A 25,098-nucleotide genomic window follows, 5' to 3' on the forward strand; every position below is an offset into this window, starting at 1 on the left:
TACATATAATTGATTATTAAGGTAATTTCATTTTTGTTGTTGTCTCAAACACATCCCTAGAAAAAAAAAGGTCACAACTCACAAGTGTCTTTCAAAGACCAAAACTCAATAAAATGACACGTTCCATATATGTAAATCATTTATAGGATTTCATATATAGTTTTATTTGGAAACCAAAGGTGGGCATTAAACATAATAAAATGATAAAAAGCACAACTGAGAAAACAATAAATTGGAAATTGTCCAAACAATTAAGAAAATAATTGCCAAATTTGACGAGTTCACGCAAACACAATAACTAATTTAGTTTAATACTAAAAAACAGAAGATAAAAAATTAAAACAATTCAAAGCATATGAAAAATCAAAAGATTAAATACGACAAAATGACAATCAAGATTTATCATAACTGCACCCTTAAGCCCTAATCATTTTTACTGTCCAAAACCAGAAAGAAAAAAAGTCACCTCCAAGTTGTCGCGCTCGTCACTTTGTGTTATGCATGGGTACATCATCAAAACTTACTTTTTTGTATGAGGCGTGGAGATACAGTGTCATTATTGACATTGATTCTTAATCAGTGATAGTGACAATGTGCCTCTATTTGAAGATAAGTTTTTTTTGTTTTTTCCATCTAACCACAATTTTTTTCCACAAGAATTAATCTTATTATTCCACAAACATAATCACATCTTGTAAGGCCGGACTAAATTATCTATTATTTTAGTATACAAAAGAATTTGAAAATAAGTTTGTACAATTTAATGTTCATACTTAAAACTGATATATGAATGTGTTGTATATTAATTACCTTAAAAAATATTAGAAAACAGTGTGTTATTTAATAACTCAATTACAAAAGAGCATGCGATTATGAGTGAAAATGCGTAAATTATGAGTGTCTTGAAGAACAACACATACCCAATTCTTCTTTTAATTTAACTTAAAGCCTGATTTACAAACGAAACCTCTTGTTGGGCTTGAAGTGACCCTATATGTTTGATGGCCGACTTCAAGTCATTTGAATTCTGCACCCCCAACTTATATTTTGTACCTCTCATTTTATTTGTATGGATAAAACTATCACTAGGAATCCCCCATTCGAAAATGCCATTTCGAAATAGTGTCCAAAAGGTAATTTTCACCAACCGGAATAACTATTTAGGAATAGATTTTCAGAGCTATTCTTTTTCCGGAATAGGGTGATACCCCTTATTTTCATTTCTCCTTTACCTTCATCACAACCAGACTCATCAAAATCAACAACAATCCCATGAATCCATGTTCCCCACTCTCCTTACACTTACGTTATTAAATCAAATATATAAATGTGTTGGTGAAGGTGCGCAGTGGTGCAATAGTGTTGGGTGAGGGGTGCGATGATGTTGATTGAGACGCGGTGGTGGCGGAAGGAGTTGTTGTTGGTCGATGCAGGTTGTCATGGTGAAAAAGGAAAGTGCTGAGACATAAATCATTTTAGAGTATTTTTTCCACACAAATAAAATGGAATGTGAATGATATAAGTTTGGAGATGAAAGGATTCAAATGCCCATCAGAGATCTTGTCATACCTTCACAGGTCTAGCTTAAAGCCCATTTCCTTCTGCTCTGTTTATTTGAATCCATGTCACGCTTTCAAGCTAATATACAATTTTTTTTAATTCATTCCCTTTATATTTTAGTTATACTCTTTTATATATATATATATATATATATATATTTTCCCTTCCTATTACATTGCTTATTATATCTTTTGTTTTTTCTTCTTCTTTCCTTTCTATATTTATTTTCTTCATACTCATCTTTCATTCCACGAAGGCGTATAAAAGTATTATTATTAATCCTTTAAAAAAAAACTGCTATTTTTTTAAAAGCATCAAATAATTTCAAAATAAAACACTAAGCGGCCTCGTCCCTCTAAAGAGTCACAGTATAATAAATACCTAATAACTAGTAAATTATAGAAGAGGACTTGCATGTACCTTAGTAAATTGCCAGCCTTAAATAATTATAGATAAAATGTGCTTTTCGTCTCAAAATTTTGGTCAAAATTAATCTTAGGTCCTATATTTTAAAACCACAATTTTAGTTTTTGTCTTTCTAAAATACAATAAATTTAATCTCTGATACTACATGATAGTTACACGGTAATTACGTTGCATATATTGTATCAGTCGTTAATCACACCAGCTAACAGAGTTAGGGTGGAAGATTAATTTCACCAATTTTTATAAATATAAGAATCAAAATCATCATTTCTAAAGTATAAGAATTACGATTAATTTTAACATAAGAACTAAGAAATCTAAAATACATTTTATTCAATAATAATTTATAGGGGGAAATATGTATCATCTACTTGTATGTCAGTATAGAGCTGTGAAACTGTGAAGTACATTGTTTGTCTCACTTTATCTATGTAAATTGCCAGCTAAAAATAAAGTTGAATTGTCTCACTTTTTCCAAGTCACAAAAAATGTAACCCAACTTGTCCCTTGGGTTGGGTGAATTGGCTCTCTTTATTTTGAGAAGAAATAAAACACATATTTTGGCCATTAATTTTGTTCGAGTCATAAAAAAATCTAAAATATATTTTTTGAATATTTATGTTTCTTGATGCATATTTTATATTTTTTAAAATTTGAAGTTAAGAATTGACATTTTAGGATAAGTTCATATTAATACCTAAGCTTAACCATGAGAAATAAAACAATAATAAAAAAAAACAGATCTTAAGTCAAATTACTCAAGGGAGCAAAAAGGAGAAAATCAAAGTTGATCAATTCCTTGAGGCTTGAGTCTCATTTTGCACAATTTCTTATGGTTCAAGCAACAGCACACAGAAGCAAGTAAATATCTCCTTCACTTTGCTAGTCCAACACAAAACCAATTACCCTCTATTTTTCCTCAAAAACTCGAAGTCAAAGTCGTTCTCACACCCTAAGTCAAAGTTAGCACCATTTCCAAAACTTTAGATCTAATGTTGAAGTTGAATTGAGACAATACCAACAGAACTCGTGGATCATCCATTGCAAAAAATGAAAGAGTCCGTATATAGTTTTTTTACGCATGAATAATCAGTCACCCCATTAAAGACAACATATGTTTTGAGGTGACCGTAGAAAAATACATATTAGCATGTGGTGCTCATTTGAATATCCATGAAAGGAGGATATTTTTACAACTATCAGTATCAACCCACATCTTAATCATTAGGGAACAATTCTTTGTAAACTTAATTTCAGTAAACAAGGAGCCTTTGAGCTCCTTCAGGGTCTAACAATTAGTGTTTGTTTGTTTAAAAATCCAAAGCAATTGTTTACACAGTTTCTAATTCAGGAAACCAGGTTTCTAGGACGATGTTCTGAAGATTATTTTTTTTTATGGTGTGGGCTGACAGAGATTTTAACCTAAAACCAACAAGGCCCTTAACAGACATTTCATTTTGAATAATTTTGTCAATGTAGTATTACTTAACAACTCTTTATAATATCTTTTACAATAAAAAGAGAAAAATGAGGAACAAAATAAGTGACGTAATGAATAATATATATATATATATATATAAAATTGTTATTTTTTGTTAGTGAAACCAATGTTATTCATTCATTCTTTATTTGAAAACGCCCTTTATACACGCGGGTTCACATTGAAGCAACACTTAATTTGGTATTGAACAGATAATGACAAATTCGTTTTTATCATCTTTAATTTGACATTGTGATACCCATGGAAGAACAAAAGTCTTGGTTCATGCAACTCCTTATTCCTAGTGAATGAATCCACGAGGGAAGACATCCCCTCCGAACGCGTGGACTAGGTTTATATAGAAGGACCTGTTCAAACCATACACAGTAATATTATTATTTAGATATTTCTTCATTCTCCATTAACAGTCGCAGTCAAGATCAACACAACTTCTATTACACTTCATGCACTGTTCTCACTTCATTATCTAGCATTCTTGCGTAGCGTATTTGCTCCACCAACTTTTCCCCCCTTAATTAGAAAAAAGGAAAAGATATCAAACATTTTAATTAATATTGGAGCCCTAAAAGCCTTAATTAAGTAGGCTCCTTTTTTTAGGCTTAAACGACAGATTTTGGTGCCCCAATAATGCTTTGCACGGTTCACTTTGAACACAACATTATGCGACTTGATTATTTTTATGTGTGTCCATTTCCTTCCTACTGTGTTGTCCTGAAACAATGCGATGATGCCCTATGCTCATTATTCAAATGATTATTGAATGGGTTTCGAAATTAATGGTTCAAGTTTTTTTCCGTTTCAACCCTCTCATCCACAAATATAAACATATATAGTTCACACATTAAATATAGACTAGCACAATCAACAAGGATTACTTTCGATCGATATAAAGTTAAGAGAACTGCATTCTCTAAGAAAGAACTAAAGTCCACGACTAACGCGAGTTTGGGTTATTAATTAGTTTCGTGGCAACACAAGCTTTATAATTATGCCTGATTTAAAAGGTAACAATTAACGAGAATCTGCCAGTTATTACAATCAGAGAACTGCTATATGGTACCAAAATAATATCACACGAATTGCACGAAAATAATACAGCATTGAATATAAACAGAGTTGAATCTGATAAAAAAAAAGGTTTAGTCTCTTTTAAAGCCATAAAATATACTTCAAATCTCAGTTAAGAAATTCAGGTGTTTACATTTAATGTTGGATTATTTTTTAAGTATCGCCATCTTTATAAGAGATATACATGAGAATTTGGTTTTTTGAGAGGAGATATACATGAGAATAAAAATGCTATAATACTTGTAGAAATGAACTAATTACTACTTATTTTTAGTTGCACGTGCTATCAAGAGAATCCAGAGGGAAATGGACAAATGGAAAGTATGGGAAAACGATTGAGAGCCAATAAAAAACGTCGGGTCTAAGTGGATGCCAAAGCAAACCACTTAAGCTTTACAGCACATTAATCCTTATATATTTATTTGTTGATACTCCTATATATATCATGTGAAAGAAAAATAGAAAATGAAGTAGCAATTAAATTGGAGACCTCAATAACAATTAACAACATTAAAAAAACATCATTATTTTCTTCATTTATGTCTATAAGCAATTTCTTTTGGAAAGGTAGGAGTTGGTGGGCATTTGACTTGGAGGTATTTCGTGGCCCCCTGGCTTATACGAAATGGTTTTCTAGAAGCACACCTATCCACAAATTCTGCCTTTCTCTCCTTTGTTTTTTCCCCTGTTTTTCTACCTCTGCTTTTTGCTTTAAAATTTTCATGTATGTTACATGAGTTTTTTTCATACATAAATTGACGTGAATTTTAACTAATAGTGAAGTATTTATTCGACAGAATACGTAAAATTATATTATTAGTATTTTTCGTATTAAAATGAGGAAACATGGAATTGCGTTAAAAGTAGAATATGAGTAGATATTTTATCACTTTCATAAATGGGGACGAAAGTTTACTATATATAGTTAGATATATTTGTTTCCATAGGGGATTGAAAAATAATGAATTATGAATATGGAGAACGTATTTTCAAAGCTCAATAAAGTAAAATAACAATTGTTAATCAATAACGTAAATATGCAGTTTTTCTTAAAGTAATTTCAGTTATTTTTTTAAAGATATTTCCCCCCTTTTTATAAAAATTTAAAACTTTTTAAGAGATTTTTTTAAGGGTGTATTTGATAGAAGATAATTTTTTTGATGTTTGAGAATCATAACACCTGAGAATTATGAATATTGGAAAGAACTAAAATTTGTTATGTTAATAATATATTAATCATCCAACTTAATTGTTCTGAGTTCCGACAGAGGTTACATGTTGGAACATAAAAAATGAAATCCTCTCTTTTAATTACTTCGTTACCCGCTTTTACATTGATCATGCAAAAGAATCTTGTAGTTGCATGACTGTTCTGATCATTCTTACTTAAATCTACTTCAGACAAATTCTTCCACAGCCTGAAGGACTCATAAATTAATGCATGCAGATATATAACGAGCTTGATTGGGAGAGAAATAGGTAGGGTGGGGGAACAATTCAAGTTCTACAAACAGAACTTGTTCATCTTCAAATTTTAGTAATAAAAAAATTGAGTCATTCTTATAGGGGTAATAAAAAAATATTATAAGAAATATTAGCAACGGCATACTTTCTCAGATAATGTGTTTGGCTTAAGGAAAAAAACGGAAAGGAGTGTTTTTTTTTTTTTTTTATCATTTTAGGCCCCTTGATTCAGCATTTACTAACAGACAAAAAATGTAAAATATTATGATATTGGTGTAAATAGTTTAGTTTAACGCAAATTAAATTGTTAGTTAGATATTATGAGTTTATATTTATAATGATAACATGCATTATGGTGTACAAATGTATTATGATGTAAGACAATTCATAAGAGATTGGGTTCGAATTCGATGGTATAACACCTTAAAAAAAATGTCAGGCACTCGAGCAGAACCTTACCCACCAGCATCGTGACCATGGAAATTTAGCTGGCCGAAAGAATCATTAAAGGCTCAACTAGAGCACATGTGGACATTTTACAAATTATAAAATTTACCCCAAAGTTTGCAAGTTAGCAATTGAAATCATGTATATATATATTTTCACTGTCTAAACGAATAAAGAAATATGGCACTTGGTATTAAGTCCCCCGCCACCTGGGAATGCATCGTCTCTTACTTGTCATTGTGATCTTTTCACTTATGATTGACTACTTCAAGATGTTTGACCAACTTCCATGGCCCATGTTTTGTGCTGCTTCTAATTAAAGTCTCTATAGCCAGAATTTCATGTGATGGCTCTTCAAATATGAATGCATGCCCTTTTGTTACAATTAACTATTTGATAAATTAATTCCGACGAATTGACCAAAGACTATTCCAATAGGCTTCAAGGTAATTATTGGGTATAGAAAAATCGTAACGATTACATCATTGATAATTATTAGTAAACTAGCTACCAGTTATTTAGACGGTGAAAGAGCAATTGAAACTTTTGTAGTATTATTTTATAACTCAAAGGAAATTCAAAGTTTGGAGCTACAGTTTGAATACCATATTCTGGGTAACAGGGTAAGTAATCTTATCCCCGTCCCTTAAGTTCAGTGCAAAAGACCAAGTCGTCGTATCCTAAATTCCCAGAGCCAGCGAAAAATTACCCAAACAGTTCACATATATAGCACCAAACCCATCGATCTCCCTTGGTCTATATTTTTTTCTATAAAAAAATACAATATCCTACTAGGGTATAGGGAAAACTTCATGATCATTTAAGTGATGGTTATTGAAGAATATTCTCTCTAGGAGGCTGAAGAGGAAAAGAAATATTTTCTTAATTTTTACCAACACTCTTGCAAATAAATGTCTTGATAAAATGAGTTAGACACGGGACTGTTTTAGTTTATATTCTATCTTCGTCTTTTTGGTCTCTAGAGAAATACTAAATGTGAAACGAAATTCAGCGAGTAGGTGGACTTCCTAAAAGTGATGGTGCTATTTTCCCAACCAAGACCGAATAATAATCACTCGTATTCGAAAATAAATATACTATATGGCATCAAACAGCTGCAAATGGGCGTGAACTTTATTTTTTTTTCTTTTGTTTTTTAAACTTTTGTTTGTCATAATTTAAGGTAAAGTGGTTGGCGGGTGATATTTGTCAAATGAACTCTCTTTTTCTTTTCTTCATCTCCTTTTGTCTATTAGTACCCTTCCTTCTCCTCCGTATGAACGACAAGTTTCTGTGTCCAGCATTGATTTTCTGCATGAAAGCAAAGGGTTGCCTTACGGTACAAGTTAGATACTTTAGTTGGACATAGTCGAGAACGTTTCATATTAAATTCAAAGTCAACAAGAAATATACATCTAATTAAAACTTAGTACAATTATCAAATAATTTCTTTTGTAAAATAATCTGACAAAGTTTATCGAGTCAGATCTCATGCTCGGGTATATTTGGCTTTAAATAAACTGCCATATTTTTCCATCTACAAATTGGTATATATTACTATACTGTTGAGTCGATTAAAAATTAAAAACTCAAAGCTTGGTTTATATGAGTGCAAAACCGGAAAAAATCATCATTAATATGTGACGCTTTTCAATTGCTGATAAAAATAATAATTATTAAAGGGACTTCTAACAAATTACTCCTATAACTTATTTAAATTTAACTTAAAATTTGAATTTTTAATCCATTATATGTTTTTCTAAGACATTCTTACATTAGCTAAAACTTTATTTATAGTCTTCAAAAATTGGTTCACTTGGTATATATATATATATATATATATATATATATATATATATATATATATATATATATATATATATATATATATATAATTTTTTTTTACTTGGCTATATTCCCACCATTAAGGATGAAGTTAGATATTTTTTCATTGAGGGGATGTAATAAGAACAATGTTTAAGGGTAGGGATGTTCATCCATTGAGTTGGTTTAGGTTTGGGAGAAAAATAAAATTTGAATAGATTGATTTTAATTGATTTAGTTTGGTTTGAATTTCAGATTTTTTTTTTTGCCAAATCTGAATCAAACCAAACCAATGTTGAACGAGTTGGTTCGATTCAGATATCCAATAAAAAATAATAAAAAAATATGTTTTGAAAAAATATATAAAATAAAAATTCTATCTCAAAATTAACAGATAGTCCTATAACACACATCAAATTAGTCAGATTTATAATGAGAATGTCTGAAGGTCAAAGTTGCATTGTCAATGTCGACTGGATCAAGGTCCAGATGAGGCTTGATGGCACCAATAACCATCATGAGGAGACAAAATGGTAGGTAGAGGAGGTTCTAAGAGTGTGCATGCGTGACATCCTTTTAGGGTTATGTGAGAAAGAAAAATAAAAGTGTCAAAATGAGTCTTTATAAGTATGTGATGGATATAAAACACAAATGAGATATACAAAACGACATAAAAATACAAATAATTTAAACATTAAAAAATAATATATATATATATATATATATATATATATATATATATATATATATATATTTGGTTTAATTTGGATTTAAAAAATCTTGATCTGATGCCCAAATCAATTGTCATTGGTTCTAATTAGTTTGGTTCAGGTTAGACTTGAACTAGAAAGAAATTTGAATCAATTTAATTGGTTTAGTTTGGATCATTGGACTCTTGATGAATACTCTTATTTAATGGAACAATGTTAAATATTTTGTTATAAAATATTTATGTTCTTAAAAAAATTATGAGGGAGACATCCTCCTACAACCACACCACTTAAGTTTGAACTAGTTTTTTTTAAAGGATTATTTGTAAGTTCTCCATAAAACTCTATTGAAGAGTTTCATTTAATCATGTATTACAACAATAATCGCCTTATATGATTTATTGTTTAATTAAAAAATTACTTATATTAAACATTCAAAAAATATACATAATCACTCTTATTTTCATTCTTTTGTGAATTAAATTTTTGAAAAAAATAATTCATTAAAAAATAACAAATATGATATTAAAAATGTTTGGGTATTTTTATACTGTAATTTATTCTTTAGTTTTATATTAATGTAATTTACTTCATAAACTATTTAAATATGCAGCATATATGTTGTTATTAAATTACTCTGAAATCATTCAATAATTAATAAAATAAATTGCACCAATAAATATTATGAGAATAAATTATGAGTTTAACAAGCATGCATGTGGTACTATTTACGCTGATAAGTAATTAGATTATTAACTTTTAAGTTAAAAGTATTATAATAGTCAGTAAATAAGATTATTGATATGACTTTTACACTCTCAATATATATGTACTGTTTATACTTAAATGATAACATTAATTTTATAACATAATCATTTTTTTTACAGGAGAACGGAATGAATTATAATTAAAATGATTTTACAACTTCGTGTAGTTCTTATTCAAACCCCAATATTCAAATAAACACTAATAGCGTAATTTAACCAAATTTCTAAATCAAGAATTTTCAACTCAAAATTTATATTTCCTAGTTCAATGTTACAACCTGCTAACATTAAATTAGATTCCTTATGAAGTGTGGTTCAAACGATACGTGAGCTTGAGTTTAACTATCAACATGCATCTGTAATGTTTAGAAATTTGCGAAAACCATCCAACATAAGAATTAGTCATTGTATGTTCATAAAACCTAGAAAAGCCGTCATATATTATTTTTATAAAAAAATCTAAATTTTTTGGTGGGATTACGTCCCTGCTCGATAGTGTATATCTATAAACCTAAGAAATAAGGATATATTAAAAAAAAAAAAAAAGATGACACTCTGATTCTGTAACATCCCCCAAAGAAAAACTTACTGTACAAAAAAAAAAAAAAAGATAACATATTCATATTTATTTGTTGTGGGTTTTGCCTGTCTCCCATGTATTTCACATGAACGACTCTGTTATGATATGAGGTATCAACTCCCAATTACGTGCCATAAATTGTCATGAGGTATCAACTCCCATCAATTCGTCATGAAAATTACAGCAAATGATATTTTGACAACTACTTTGTAAAAACAGGCACCGAAGCTGAAGCCGATCACTGCAAGACTGTAACTCATTATTTTGACAGTCAAAGTAAAGCGCTTGTCTTTTTAACAAAGAAAATGCAACCATTGTCCTTGACAGGGACGGGCGCATCTTAAAAAATCTAGGTTTAGTTGTATTTTTTATTCGCAATTATTAAATTATTGATAAATTTATTTTTAATAAAATAATTTAACTTATTTTATTTTTAACTTTTAAGAAATTTATGAATTTTATCTTCTTTTAATTTATTTATGACATCATTATATTTTTTTATTTTTTAAATAAATTTTACATCCAACTTTTTTTTTTGACAATTTTTACTTCTAACTTTTATATTTTTTTGACAAATTTTATCTTCAAATTTTATGTCTATTAAAGATAAATGAATGAGAAAGTATGTTGAGAATAATTTATTAAAAAAGGTACGTTGTTAATATTTTTCTTAAAAGTATATTATTTTAAAGATTTTATTTCACACAATTAAGTGATATGTTAACTAAGAGTATCACTACCTATTGCAAGGAGAAATTATTATCCTATGCAAGAGTTGCGCATGTAAGCAATTAAAATAGTGATGCGTTCGAATGTCGTAAGTTATTACGTTTTGTTATCAGGAAAACAAATAGTAGGTTTTCTTTTATTTCACATTGTAACTATCGCCTATCGCTAGATGCTGAAACTGAAAGATCAAATTATGATGCGATCGTGTGTTGAGAGAGAACACCGTTGCTAGTTTGCTACATGCATGATTTTATGCGTTGTTTGACTGACGATCGGGAGGAATATAAGAAAAGAATTATAAAAAAATATTTGACCACATGATAGTTTGTCGTTGGATGAGTATAAAAAACGATTACACTATTAGCGTATTATGATTAAATTCAAAATATTTTTACTTTCAAATAAATAAAATTGAGAAATAAGAAAAAAAATCTCTCTATTTTGAAGATTGGAAATTTGAGAAGAAAGAGATATCGAATTTAAAAATATTTTACCACTTTAAATTGTAAGTATTATTGTAACACAAGACATTTCAATCCAATAAGAGAAATTGTTGGAAAATTTGAGAGAGTTAAACATAAAAAAGATCTCCACCAAAGCATCACGAGTATATTATGTCAGTGAAATTGACACTATACTTCATCCTAAAATCTTTAAACATTAGGTTTGTAGATATTTTTTATTTATATGTTATTCAACTTATTCGTTTTTATAAAATATTGTATGTGAGACTTTACCTTCATGATTGTACTCCAACAAGAACTATAAAATGAATTAAAAGATCAACATATAATTGGTTTAAGTGAAATTAATTTTCAATTTTTTAAGCAATTAAGGTTTAATATTCAAAATTTGTAAACGAAGAAAGTTATTAAAAGAAAATATTTTATTAAAAATAGTCAATTAAGTTATTTAGTAAAATTTATTAAAAGATAACGCTAATAAATATTTCACATTTATAATATGATGAAAAAAAAATGTTAACAAAAAATTAGAGCTTGCTTATGTTGAAAATAATCGGTTGATAAATATAGTAATTAATTCAATATGTAATCAGATAAGAACTAATGGGAGAGAAACATGTTTTCAGTGGTAATATATGCATGTTTAGTCTTTGCACCGTAATTAGTATTGTTAATTCATTGATAAGTGGATCAAATTATCTCAATATTAAGTCCACAAAGATCTTATTTATACAAATGAACTAATAATTGTAATAAGGAACAATAAAAATGAATTGACATAAAATTAAACTAACTATCTAAAACAAGCAAGGGAAGGAAAACAAACACTTGAAGCATAGATTGATTTAGAATATGGAGGTATTGGGACTTAGCTTAACAAAATTACTCTCGATGTAATATTAGTGATTTTTTTCTATTTAATATTATTCTAATAATCACGTGCCTCTAACCATGATCCATCATATGAAAGAGTTTAATTTATCTAATTTCTCTCTTAATCTCTTAAGAGATATACCAATTAAATTGCATTATAAATAAAATGTATAACAGACTAAATAAAATCATTATATCCCTAAAGTTGAATTATTTAGATGTTTTACTCCAGTTCCTAAGAGAATAACATTTTTCAATGCCTGAACCCTAAAACATACCATGAATATGGGTGATCAAGCCACAATCAATGAAATTAAGTGCAAAAAAGAGACAATGTAATTAAAATAGCATTAAGTAGATAGTAGGAAATATTTACATCAAGAACGTTTGGTTGTTAAGCTCTTAACAATGAGGTTTAATCTCTCATTGTCATGAGAAATTTTATAATTGTGAAAGGGTGATGGGAAGAGAAAAAGAATAGAAATGGAAAAAAGAATGACTCATAATGGTTGAATTCCTCTATTCTTGCACGAATCCTATCCTTTTCTCTTTATAGGAAGCTTTAGTTTCGTGCATATTTTGTGTGCGTTTTTCTTTCTTTCCTCCTCTTTTTATAGGCGTAATTAACTTAAATTTTACACAACCTTGCTCTAAGCGTGACCAACGCACTGACCAAGTGAGTCAGTGGTCACGCGCTTAGCACGCGACTCGTACTAAGTATGTCTTTATGTATTAGACTTCTTCATGTGACTTCTTTGCGCTAAGCCAGTTTTGCCCGTCAAGCAACTGTGTCGCGTTGAGCATGTATGACGTGCTGAGCGAGACTATTTGAATCTTTAATTTCTCTTTCAAGTTTTACTCTATATTTCTATAACTAATATAATACCAAAACACTATAAATTCATTAATTTAAATACCTACTGGACAAAAATTTAAATAATATTAAAATTCTAATTATTCACATAAAAAAGTAATAAAAGAGAAGAAATCTAACAACTTTTTATATGACTTAATAAAAAAAAATATCTATGTATAGTCGTTATCAAGTGTATTCTCAAAATAATTGTACTGTTACAATTAATGATATATATATATATATATATATATATATATATATATATATATATATATAATATATATATATATATATATATATATATATATATATATATTTACAATTGGATGAGAAGTGGAAAATCATGCTCACGGAATCATGGTGGATGGATTAACCAATCAGATAGGAAGAAGAATCATACTTGAAATAATCAGACCAGGAAGAAAAATAAACTAGCAGAATCATGCTCACAAAATCACGGTGGATGGATTAATCAACTAAACCTGTGATGAAAGTAATAATGGGAGACAAATAATCAGATTTAAAATAATCAGATAAAAAAGAAGACCATGGCTACAATAAATTAAACTACCCTACGGTGATCTACCCTGAACCATAAATAATAACTCTTAAATTGATCTAATGTTTACAATATTATGATGCATTTTTCATATCTTAATTAACATTGTCTCTCTTTTTCTTTTACAACAATATTAGACGTCGGCCATTATTTGTCGTCATCGGAGATAAAATTTGACTACTATGTTGGTTTTTCTTCTTTTGTTCTCATTTCAAACCTAAAGAATGACTAGATTGATTCAATGAGAGTGATCTTATAGTGGGTTATTAATCCTTCACTATTAAAGAAACGTAGTTTGAGTTTGAAAAAACCAAAGTTTTTGACAAGCTCAATTCACCATATTTTGAATTTAACTTGTCATTATTGGTTAATGATTATGTGGTTTATGCATAGGTATCATATAGTGTATTATTGACAACCTCTTGATACAAGGTAATGCCCATACGACGACTAGTTTAGGGGTTTTAGCAAGTTTTGGACGAAACTTAGGACGAGTTTTTTGCACCCATGGTAACTCCATCAACACTTGAAAACTATAATGAAAACAGAAGTGTTATTCTGGTAATTAGATTTTCTTAATTAAAGTACTAATTCAAATAAAGTGTTTAATGATCATGGATAGTGTAAATAAATTTTATAACGCCATTTAAATAGAAACTCATAAAAAAACATAAAAAAATACATCTTATCATGTTATTTTCTTTTTCACGTATAATGTGTTTTTATGTTTTTTTAATGAGTTTCAAATTTTATTTTCTGAATATTTATATTTTAAAATTTATGGAAAGGACATATTGCCCCAACTCAATATAGGGATAATTTCTGAATTCAAAAAACACTTTTAATAAAAAAGAAAAGTTACATTTACCTTATTTCAAATATTATTTCATAGAAATGATTGAGAATTTACAATTTCCTTAAAAAAAGAATTTACAATTATTTCACCCAATATAATAACATATTTATTATATTGAGCGCGCATACTACTATTTGATTATTAATAAATATTAGATTATTAAAAATTAAAATTACATCATTTATGCTATTGAGAAATAACTTAAGCAAAATGTCCTCATGGATTAGTCTATTTCTGCCGCAGCCCGTAAAGAATTCGTAGTCCACATTTAAATTGGCGCAAATCAACTAAACTGGAAAATATGGTGACTTATTCTTCAAAAAAAATAAAAAATGGTGGCTTATTATAAACTGACTCCAATTAACATCTCTAGATAAGATGAATGTTGGGACTATAAGATAAAATAAACATAAACTTGCAGAACTGTGCATGTGTATTTTGGATAGATTCTCAGAAAAAAAAAACATGTACTAATACTAATTCATAACATATTAGAGTTAACAATGTACTAAAAAAAAGAAGAGTGAAAAAATGTGAAAGGAAGTGGATAGTGCGTGGAGTTGACAAAAGTGATCCCTGGCGTCCCCTGAAAACCTCTGGAATCAGCGGTCCCACTGGCGTAAAATAGAGATATTCCCTTTCGTTTTCCGACCCAGCACAGAGGTCTCCTCCTTCACCCTCAACTTCTTCTTAATTAGTCTTAATTCTTAAACCAAGCCACTCCAACTCCAACCGTCTCATGCCACATAACATAACTACTATTAAATAAAAACGAAACACCAACATCTTTTAGTGGTCATACACAACCATTTCTCTTTCTTTTCTATTTCTCCCTCCCAACTTTACTTTCCACAGCCACATTTAACTACGAAATCCTACACTACTAATATTTAACTCAACAATACACCCTTATTTTCTTCCATGAATTTCTTTTCCTCCTCTTAATCGCTCGTATTATATAGGTCCCCCCTCATTAACAAATACACTTACTCTTCCCTTTTTATTTTGCAAAAGCAAAAATATTCCTCTTGCATTCTCTTTCTATTCTCAAGTCTCAACAGTTAAGCTCTTCACGCGTGCGTTCACGTCCTTTTCTCATAGATTATGAACGCGTTATCCCTCTCTCTTTCCTCTTCAATACTCAACTTGGAATTATCCAGTTTCCAAACAAAGCTTTTCTTCTATCAACAAATCGTTCTCGTAACTCTGCTCAACCACTGGTCCACTTTAGCGACGCAACACGAATAGCATTACATAACGAATTTACATTCCTTTTCGTTTGGAATATAAATTCGAGACTTAAACGCCCATCCGTACATTGGTCTGTGCCGTTTTGACTGATCAATGAATGGTATTCCGAGACACGAGCGCCGATGGGCGTCCGACAGCGTTCCGGGAAAAGCGACCGTCAGCGCCGGAACTTCGCCGGGAACTGAGTCCAACTCCGCCGCGGAGGAGTTCGTGGAGGTGACACTCGATCTTCAAGACGATGACACCATCGTTCTCCGGAGCGTCGAGCCAGCCTCCGTCATTAGCATCGACGACAGCGTCGCCGGCAGCGGAAATCAAACTCCGGCGTCGGTTTCGAGGTCTCCGACTATACGTCGGAGCTCGTCGAGAGGATTCCGGCAGTTCTCGCAGGAGCTGAAAGCCGAGGCGGTTGCGAAGGCCAGGCAGTTCTCGCAGGAGCTGCGGCGCTTCTCGTGGAGCCATGGCCATGCTTCGCGCGCGCTTTCGTCTTCCTCTGCTCCGAACGGCGCCGGCGCCGGATTTGAAACGGCGTTGGCGGCTCGCGCTCTCAGGAAACAACGAGCTCAGCTTGATCGCACGCGCTCCGGTGCGCACAAAGCGCTTCGCGGTCTGAAATTTATCAGCAACAGGTCCAATGGCGTTGATGCGTGGAACGAGGTGCAGAGCAACTTCGATAGGCTTGCTAAGGACGGTTTTCTCAATCGCACCGATTTCGCTCAATGCATAGGTCCGTTTCTTTTTCAAATCTCGCATTGTTCGTTTAAATCATTAGATTCGTTATCCTATAGTGCTTTCTTTTCCCTCCCTGTTTCATTGCATTGAATTTTCAATAACTGTTTAGATCTTTCATCTTTGTATATATACTCTTTCTTCTTCTTGCTTCTGTTTTTTTTTTTTGTTAGCTTAAAGTGTGTTGCATCTGAATTTTTATTTATTCCGAAGGTATGAAGGATTCGAAGGAATTCGCTCTGGAACTGTTTGATGCTCTGAGTCGTAAACGAAGGTTGAGAACTGACAAAATCAGCAGGGAAGAACTGTTCGAATTCTGGTCGCAAATTACCGATCAAAGTTTTGATTCGCGGCTCCAGATCTTCTTCGACATGTAATTATTCGGTCATTATTGTTGTTATCGATGCTCAATAATTTAATTAATGATAAGTAATCTTCCTAAGTTTACTTTTTGTTCTTTAATTAAGTCTGCGACACCTAATGACAAATTAAACACAGCATTGTCAAATGTCACCGTTTATTTGCTTTAATATTTAAATGTCCGTTAAAGCGTTGATGTTTTCTTTGCTTGCAAGTTGTGATGCAATTATGATCATTACGTGCTTTTGTATTTAAAATAAATCATAATCATCTTCACAGGGTGGACAAGAACGAAGATGGGAGAATCACCGAAGAAGAGGTGAAAGAGGTATAGAAGACTTTAATTTTATATTCCAAAATCCAAACCGCAATTATATCCCTCATGTTTGTATGTACAACTGATTTTTAATTTAAATTCTCATTTTTAAATTAATTTGTTAATTCTTCTTCATATTATGGACGCAATACGTTGCTTAGATGGTGTCCACTTGAGGTTTAATAAATCAACATTAGGCTGGTTTAGTTGAGCTTAATTTAATGCTTACTAAATTAACTGCTTCCAATATTCAATGGTCCCACGTATTCCATGTTTCTCATGTTCTAGAACGTAATATTAATTAGTTGGCGTATATTCAAGAGTTAGTGAACTATGTCTTACTTTTTCGGCTTTTGTCATACATATAGCGCTTTCATTTTTCTGATTTTACCAAATTCTTAGAATTTATAATGAAGACGTTTTCAGTGGAGTTGGTGGGGGCGTAGTCGTCATTTTAAGCTAAAGTTTTTCTTTTGTTCCCAATATAGTTGTTTTCTTACACGTAATGTTTAGTTAAAACTTAAAAAGTTTTTACATCAAATATTTAATTAACCAATTCCTGTCTTATCTATTGCTTTCAGATCATCCTGTTAAGCGCTTCTGCAAATAGGTTGTCCAGATTGCAGGAACAGGCTGAAGAATATGCAGCTCTAATCATGGAAGAGTTGGACCCCGAAGGACTTGGCTACATCGAGGTGGGAAATCTTTTTATATTCCATAATATATTCTAATTAAATTTATCAACACATGCATACACATAGTGAAAATAATGTGTTCATGTTATTTCTTTTCATAAAGAAAACATACAGACGATTAATGAGTAGCATGTGTATTGCGTGGTGAACAGGAATAATCCATTACTTTAGCATTATTGTTTTATATAATTTCCATAAGTCTACTAAAATAAAATAAAAACATAAGTTTTTCTTTTCCTTGTTATATAAGGTTTTCTTGGCACATTACGGGAACAATTGCTCCCGCAATTCCAAACATAAAAGAATTTACTTGTTTTTATTTTATTTTTTATAAATCTTTAAAAATATGCAATATAGAAATAATAAGGTATTTTTTTGTAATTATCAATACAAAAAGAAAATTATATATCGAATTTAACAGCACTTAATTTTTACAGGCAAATTTGTTTAACAAATACTGACGAGTTTCTTAAAAAAATATTAAATAAAAAATTAAATTTATTAATTAGTTAAAAATGGTGTGTTTATTTTTTAATTTTTAACAAGTACATTTAAACATGAATTAGTTGATGATGCTTGTTTGTTAGTTAGCTTAGTGTACATTAATTTCCTAGCTTAGTCAGTGTTGGGCTAGGGCCGCACTTATCTAATTAGTCAACAATGGACCAAATTGTGAATTGAACAAGTCACCCGAAATTTCCTAGTGTAGTTCAGCCGTTTTCAAGGGTAAAAAGAAAAAGAAAGACAAATTAGGCATATTATAACTTATAAGTAAAAATTTGCTTGCTGAATTTAAAAAATTGATTTGATATACTTACAACATCATTTCATTAATTACGTAAAAAAATATTATTAGTAATAGACTAATAGGGTGCACTCATTAACATGCAATCTTATTTCTTCATTCTTTTGCCGTGTCAACAAATTTAAATTCAGACCACTTTATCCCTAGCTAGGTACGTAATATAATAATTAAGCTGTTATTTCTAATAACTCAGTTCATGCAGTGCAGCGGCCGCGGTGCTGGTTAATATAAATTATTACAGTGACCTCATTATTTCTTTGATCAATAAGACATTTTTTTCCAGAAGATATTAATTATAATTTTGAGTAGTAGTGGTTTTTGTCTTTGGGCATGTCTTCAGAGTGGATGGAGAGAGATAAAAAGTAAAAAAAAAATGTTGTGAAAATGTTTTTTTGTGGGAAGAGTATCATTCTTGTTATTTACCAAAAAAAAAAGGAGTATTATTCTTGTTCATAGAGTAATTTCATTTTTTAATATTCCTTTCTCAGTTGTGAACTTAAAAACGTGTTTTGGGAGGTAAATTAAAAAAGGATCAATGATATTAGCCTTTAGCTAATTTATATCGTGGGCGAAAGAGCGGAGAGGGAAGAGGGGTTAATATCTCCCTGACCAACAACATTATTGACACTGAATTCATATTCCTGCTGATGAGTGTTTTTTCTGAGGTACACGTTATTTCATCATGCTTCAGTTGCCAAGTGGCCTTTCGGCTTCTTCGCCAGTTAGGCGTACACACCTTATTGAACACGTATATATCCACGCGTGATGCATTCTGTGTTGCTCTTGTAATGCTCATAATACATATAGTAGACATGCTGAAATATCTTTTGCACGATTTAATATCTGATAGTTTTGCGGCATTATGGATGGTCATTATGTCATCATCGCAGCTATGGCAATTGGAGACGCTTCTTTTACAAAAGGACACGTACCTTAACTACAGCCAAGCTCTTAGCTACACAAGCCAAGCTTTGAGCCAGAACCTACAGGGGCTGAGGAAGAAAAGTCCTATACGTAGAATGAGCCGCAGATTGGTCTACTATTTGCAAGAGAATTGGAGGAGACTTTGGGTTTTAACACTGTGGGTTTCCATAATGATTGGGCTGTTCACGTGGAAGTTTATTCAGTACAAGAACAAAGATGCATTTCAGATCATGGGTTACTGTCTTCTCACGGCTAAAGGTGCGGCTGAGACTCTAAAGTTCAACATGGCACTTATACTCTTGCCCGTGTGCAGAAACACCATAACTTGGCTCAGGTCGACCAAGCTGGGCTATGTTGTACCTTTTGATGACAACATCAACTTTCATAAGGTACGCACTAATGCCACCACGGAACTTATTAAGCATTGACTATTTATTTACAGTATAGCGAGCGCCACCAATAACTGTATTTCGAATTCATTTTTGGTCCTCTAAATCGTGATATCATATTTGTTCTTTTTTTTTTTTAAGTGTTTGTAAATTTAAAAACATGTAATGCTCGGTGCTAAGATTAATGTTTTTTTTTTTTTTTTGTGAATACTACAATTAATGGTTATCCTAAAACATGGAGGACACACATAAATAAAATACTTAAAATTAAGATATTCCAAGGAATTATTCTTGATCATCACCACTCATTTTCAAATGATAGAGATGATGAATAATTCTAAAAAAAAAATATTTTTGAAATAATTTGATCATTCTTTATGTTTTTATCTATAAAAAATGTAAATTTTATTTCAACTGTATTTCAATTTTATTTATTTATTTCTAATCTCCTTATAACATATTTTTATAATTTAAAATGTTAAAAACAAATAAAAACTATTCTAAAAAATAATATATCAAGGAAAACATTTATTTAAATCACAAAACAGTGTAATTCTATTGAGAAATTTGTCAAATCATGTGTAATCTCCAATTTTTTTATGTTATTACATTTCTATTTGGAATGATAAGATATAGTCACTTTTGTATATTAAATACTTTATTAATATTTATTATTTTTGTTTGTCTATCTATGATCTATCTATCTATCTATTATTATTATTATTATTATTATTTTTTGATCTCTTTCCCTAATGAGATGTTGAATAGAATTTGATGTCAATCAAACTTTTCCCTTCTATTCCATTATCACAGTAGGTGGATTTCACTCATAATCATTTATAAATTAGTAATGTAGTTATATTAAACCTTATATACCAAGCCTTATATTGTTTAATGAATGTGTGAATCAAACGATCATAAAAATATAATGATGATATATAAAACTATATAATAAACTTGAAGTGCAAAAGAAAAAAAAAGTTTTCTGCCACAAATGAAAAAGATAACTGAAACATAATAATTAAACTTATGTACACTAATAGTTAGGTATATGATTTCCAGTTTTACTTATTGATTCTTACAGACAATTGCCGGGGCCATCGTGATTGGTATTATACTTCATGCCGGGGATCACCTTGCTTGTGATTTTCCAAGACTTGTAAGTACGTCTGAAGAACGTTATGAAAAGTATTTGAAAGGCGTATTTGGTGATCATAAACCCAGTTATGTAGACCTAGTTAAAGGCGTCGAGGGTGTGACTGGAATTTTGATGGTGTTTCTTATGATAATAGCATTTACACTTGCTACCAAATGGTTCCGGAGAAATCTCATTAAGCTGCCTAAACCGTTTAGCAGGCTCACTGGCTTCAATGCCTTCTGGTATTCACACCATTTGTTTGTCATTGTCTATGTCCTCCTCATCATCCACGGAATAAAGCTTTACCTCGTGCATAAATGGTACCACAAAACGGTATATATTTTTTAGTATCATATTTCAATTATTTAGAATATCTATCAAATGCTTTGTTTACCGGTACGCATTGGTTTCCATTTTCAGACATGGATGTATCTTGCGGTTCCTGTTTTACTTTATGCGTCAGAGAGAATACTCAGATTATTTCGTTCTGGTTTGTATACAGTCCGTCTTGGAAAGGTGAGCAGATTAATTGAACCGATCAGAATTAGGCTCTAAATTAGTTTTCAACTTAAAATATCCTTGTATTACTTTTCTTGACTACTCTTAAGTAAAATTGGCCTGGGCTAATTGTGAGCATTCAGATCCAGACATAAGAGTCATAAAATGTAAACTAAAAACTGCTAGAACTGGGAGTCAAAAACCTCAAAAGCGACACTTGATTCAATCACTTCTTATAAATTGTAGTCATTTAATTTGAAACAGTATGTTAACATCTTTTCCCCCCCTTTTTTGAATATGGAAAATATATAGGTTGCCATATATCCTGGAAATGTTCTCACATTGCAAATGTCTAAGCCTCCTCAATTTCGCTACAAGAGCGGACAATACATGTTTGTGCAGTGTCCTGCTGTTTCTCCGTTCGAGTGGTAAGTTGCATTTTAATTTTTAACATAAATATGTTGCATGTTGCGGTGTTACAATTTACTTTATGCTTGATTTACTGTTTGAAATTTTTTTTTATGGATTTAATTGAGAGAATTATGGAAAACGATACCAAATTGGGAAATATTAACCACCACTGTCTTCATTTTTTAGTATCCATAAAACAAAGATCGAAAGGATACTACCCCTCATGCTCAGGCATATTGAACAAGAAAAGAAGGGGAAAATGAAGTGTTATCGCATTTTATGAACAATTAGGAGTCTCAATTTTGTTTCAGAGTGAAACTTGTGTCATCTTTGCTCAATTAGTATCGGTATCTAACAGTAACATGGGCCATTATATACGTGACAGGCATCCTTTCTCTATTACCTCAGCCCCTGGCGATGACTACCTGAGTGTTCACATTCGGCAACTGGGTGATTGGACACAGGAACTTAAAAGAGTGTTCTCTGAGGCCTGTGAGCCACCTGTGTCAGGGAAGAGTGGGCTTCTCAGGGCTGATGAAACAACTAAGAAAAGGTACATCTTGCGCTTGCCATATCTGTTTAGCCCTCTAATTTTTGGTCCTCGGCGAGTAGGGACGAATAATTTATACTGAATTTCCCGCTTACTTATTGTTAACCAATGATAACAGTTTGCCGAAGTTAAAGATAGATGGACCTTACGGTGCGCCAGCGCAAGATTATAAAAAATATGATGTTTTGTTACTTGTCGGTCTCGGGATAGGAGCAACACCTTTCATCAGCATTCTAAAAGATCTTCTCAAAAACATCATCAAAATGGAGGAAATGGCGGTGAGTTCCAGCGCAACATAGTATTGATTAATGAGCATGCATATAACAAAGTCATGTTCATGTTAATCTGTTATATATAGCTTAATTATGATGTGTGATGCGTCGCATACGAATTGTTATGCTGATCATTATTTGAACATCTGTATGTAAATTTAGTACGACAAAATATAATAATCAGGGTTACTTCTATTCAGGATTCAATCTCTGATATAAGTAGAGGTTCAGACCTTAGTGTTGGGAGTACTACTGATTCACCATCTCTTAATAAAAATGCGCCAAAACGGAAGAAAACACTGAAGACTACCAACGCTTATTTTTACTGGGTTACAAGAGAGCAAGGCTCTTTTGATTGGTTCAAAGGAGTCATGAATGAAGTAGCAGAGCTTGATCAAAGGGTAATTATTTATTGCAGAAGATTTATTTATCTTATTGATACTTCCTCCTGAAGGATTTTTAGTATTCTTTTTCCCTGCTGCAAGATGAATAAGAATTATTTGCAATGGCTAATGTTGAACATCAAATTATGGACTTCAGGGTGTCATTGAGATGCACAACTACTTGACTAGTGTATACGAGGAAGGGGATGCCAGATCCGCTCTCATCACCATGGTGCAAGCACTCAACCATGCCAAAAATGGAGTTGACATTGTTTCTGGCACTAGAGTAAGCCTTCACGTTTTGTTTTTTTTTTATGTATTATACACTATGGTTTGCACCATTTTAATGCCTAAGTCGGGGGTGAGAAAATTAAAAACCTCGCTTTACTTTGAATTTCTACTACCAGGTGCGAACTCATTTTGCTAGGCCTAACTGGAAGAAGGTTTTCTCTAAAATGTGCTCCAAGCACTGTAATGGACGAATAGGTCAGTTGGTCTTCATCAAGCATATTTTGGTAGTCGTTAAAACTTTTTTTTCTTTTTATAGTGTCATCATTTGAACATCTCTAGTAAATCTTTGACATTGTATGCAATTTTATTTCTATGTCACTTTTTTATGCTATTCTTTTATACACGTATCTCAAAAATATTCTTTTTTTTCTTTCTTTCCCTTTTACTGACATTATGAGTATCATGATTCGGCTCAGGGGTATTTTATTGTGGTGCACCGGTTTTGGCCAGAGAACTTAGCAAGCTCTGCTTCGAGTTCAATGAAAAGGGTCCAACTAAATTTGAGTTCCACAAGGAGCATTTCTAAGGAATTTGAACGGAGCACTCCCAACTGTATTTAAAGTTAACATGGTCACGTCACAACTTAAGCACGTCATTTTAGCAACTTTTGGCATGGCCAGATTATACGATTATATTCAAGTATTAAACGACTAAAACCATTTTGTATAGATGTGAAGCATTGTACATACAGCCAGCAAGATTGCTTGGCATTTCAGTATACATGTGGCCACATAACTAAAGAGATAAGCGCAGTGGTACCGTCTACCACCTAGAGTGCGATACAGCTGCGTTGGAGGTGTTTACCTGATTGTGGAGCCACGTCGATTATTGGCAGATAGATCCACAGTGAATTGGATGTGGACATTTTTGAAAAAGATAATAGGAGGTAAGGTAAGGGGACTAAAAAATGGGATTGGATTGGGATGCCTTTTTTAAGAGTGAGTAACTTACTCAGTTCCTTCGAAGGGATTCCAGGAGTTCCAGAAAACTGAGTGAAGCAATTAAGCAAATGACTCACCTCTGCTTCTGCTTGGATCCTAACGGGGATGGGGGGTTATATATATCTATGTAAATGAGACTGGTATAGCGTTTTCTTTTTTCAAAGGGACCAATAGTTTTAATCTGTATTTATTTATTTGATCATATACATTTGGGAAACTGGTGATGAACACGAATTAAACTATTGAGCCGGTGAAATTTTAATGTGCTCATCTGGTCAATGCTTTTTTTGTTAAAGCTATCTACGCATAGTTTTTATATTAAGAACCAGATCAAAAGAATTTGATTCCATCCTGGATTTTCTGGAGCCACCTCTATTAAAAAATCTCATTATTGTTCAGCGTATAGAACGCTTCACCATGAAAATTGTTCAGTAAGGTTCCATTTGGGTATAATTTTTTCG

The 25,098-nt window shown here is 31.5% G+C and overlaps 1 protein-coding gene across 1 annotated transcript; it reads left to right on the plus strand.

The window, feature by feature from the left end:
* The first annotated feature begins 15,418 nt into the window (after positions 1-15,418).
* On the plus strand, positions 15,419-24,932 carry LOC100801077 (respiratory burst oxidase homolog protein A). Its single transcript, XM_003532947.5, has 14 exons — positions 15,419-16,662; positions 16,878-17,037; positions 17,304-17,352; positions 17,922-18,035; positions 19,731-20,153; positions 21,238-21,624; positions 21,712-21,807; positions 22,102-22,217; positions 22,586-22,753; positions 22,869-23,028; positions 23,223-23,423; positions 23,563-23,691; positions 23,813-23,891; positions 24,113-24,932. The coding sequence occupies exons 1-14, from the start codon at positions 16,029-16,031 to the stop codon at positions 24,220-24,222; spliced, it is 2,826 nt and encodes a 941-aa protein (XP_003532995.1). The 5' UTR covers positions 15,419-16,028; the 3' UTR covers positions 24,223-24,932.
* The last annotated feature ends 166 nt before the right edge of the window (positions 24,933-25,098 follow it).

Source organism: Glycine max, chromosome 8 (assembly GCF_000004515.6).
Source record: "Glycine max cultivar Williams 82 chromosome 8, Glycine_max_v4.0, whole genome shotgun sequence".
In the NCBI taxonomy this organism is placed as follows: Eukaryota; Viridiplantae; Streptophyta; class Magnoliopsida; order Fabales; family Fabaceae; genus Glycine; species Glycine max.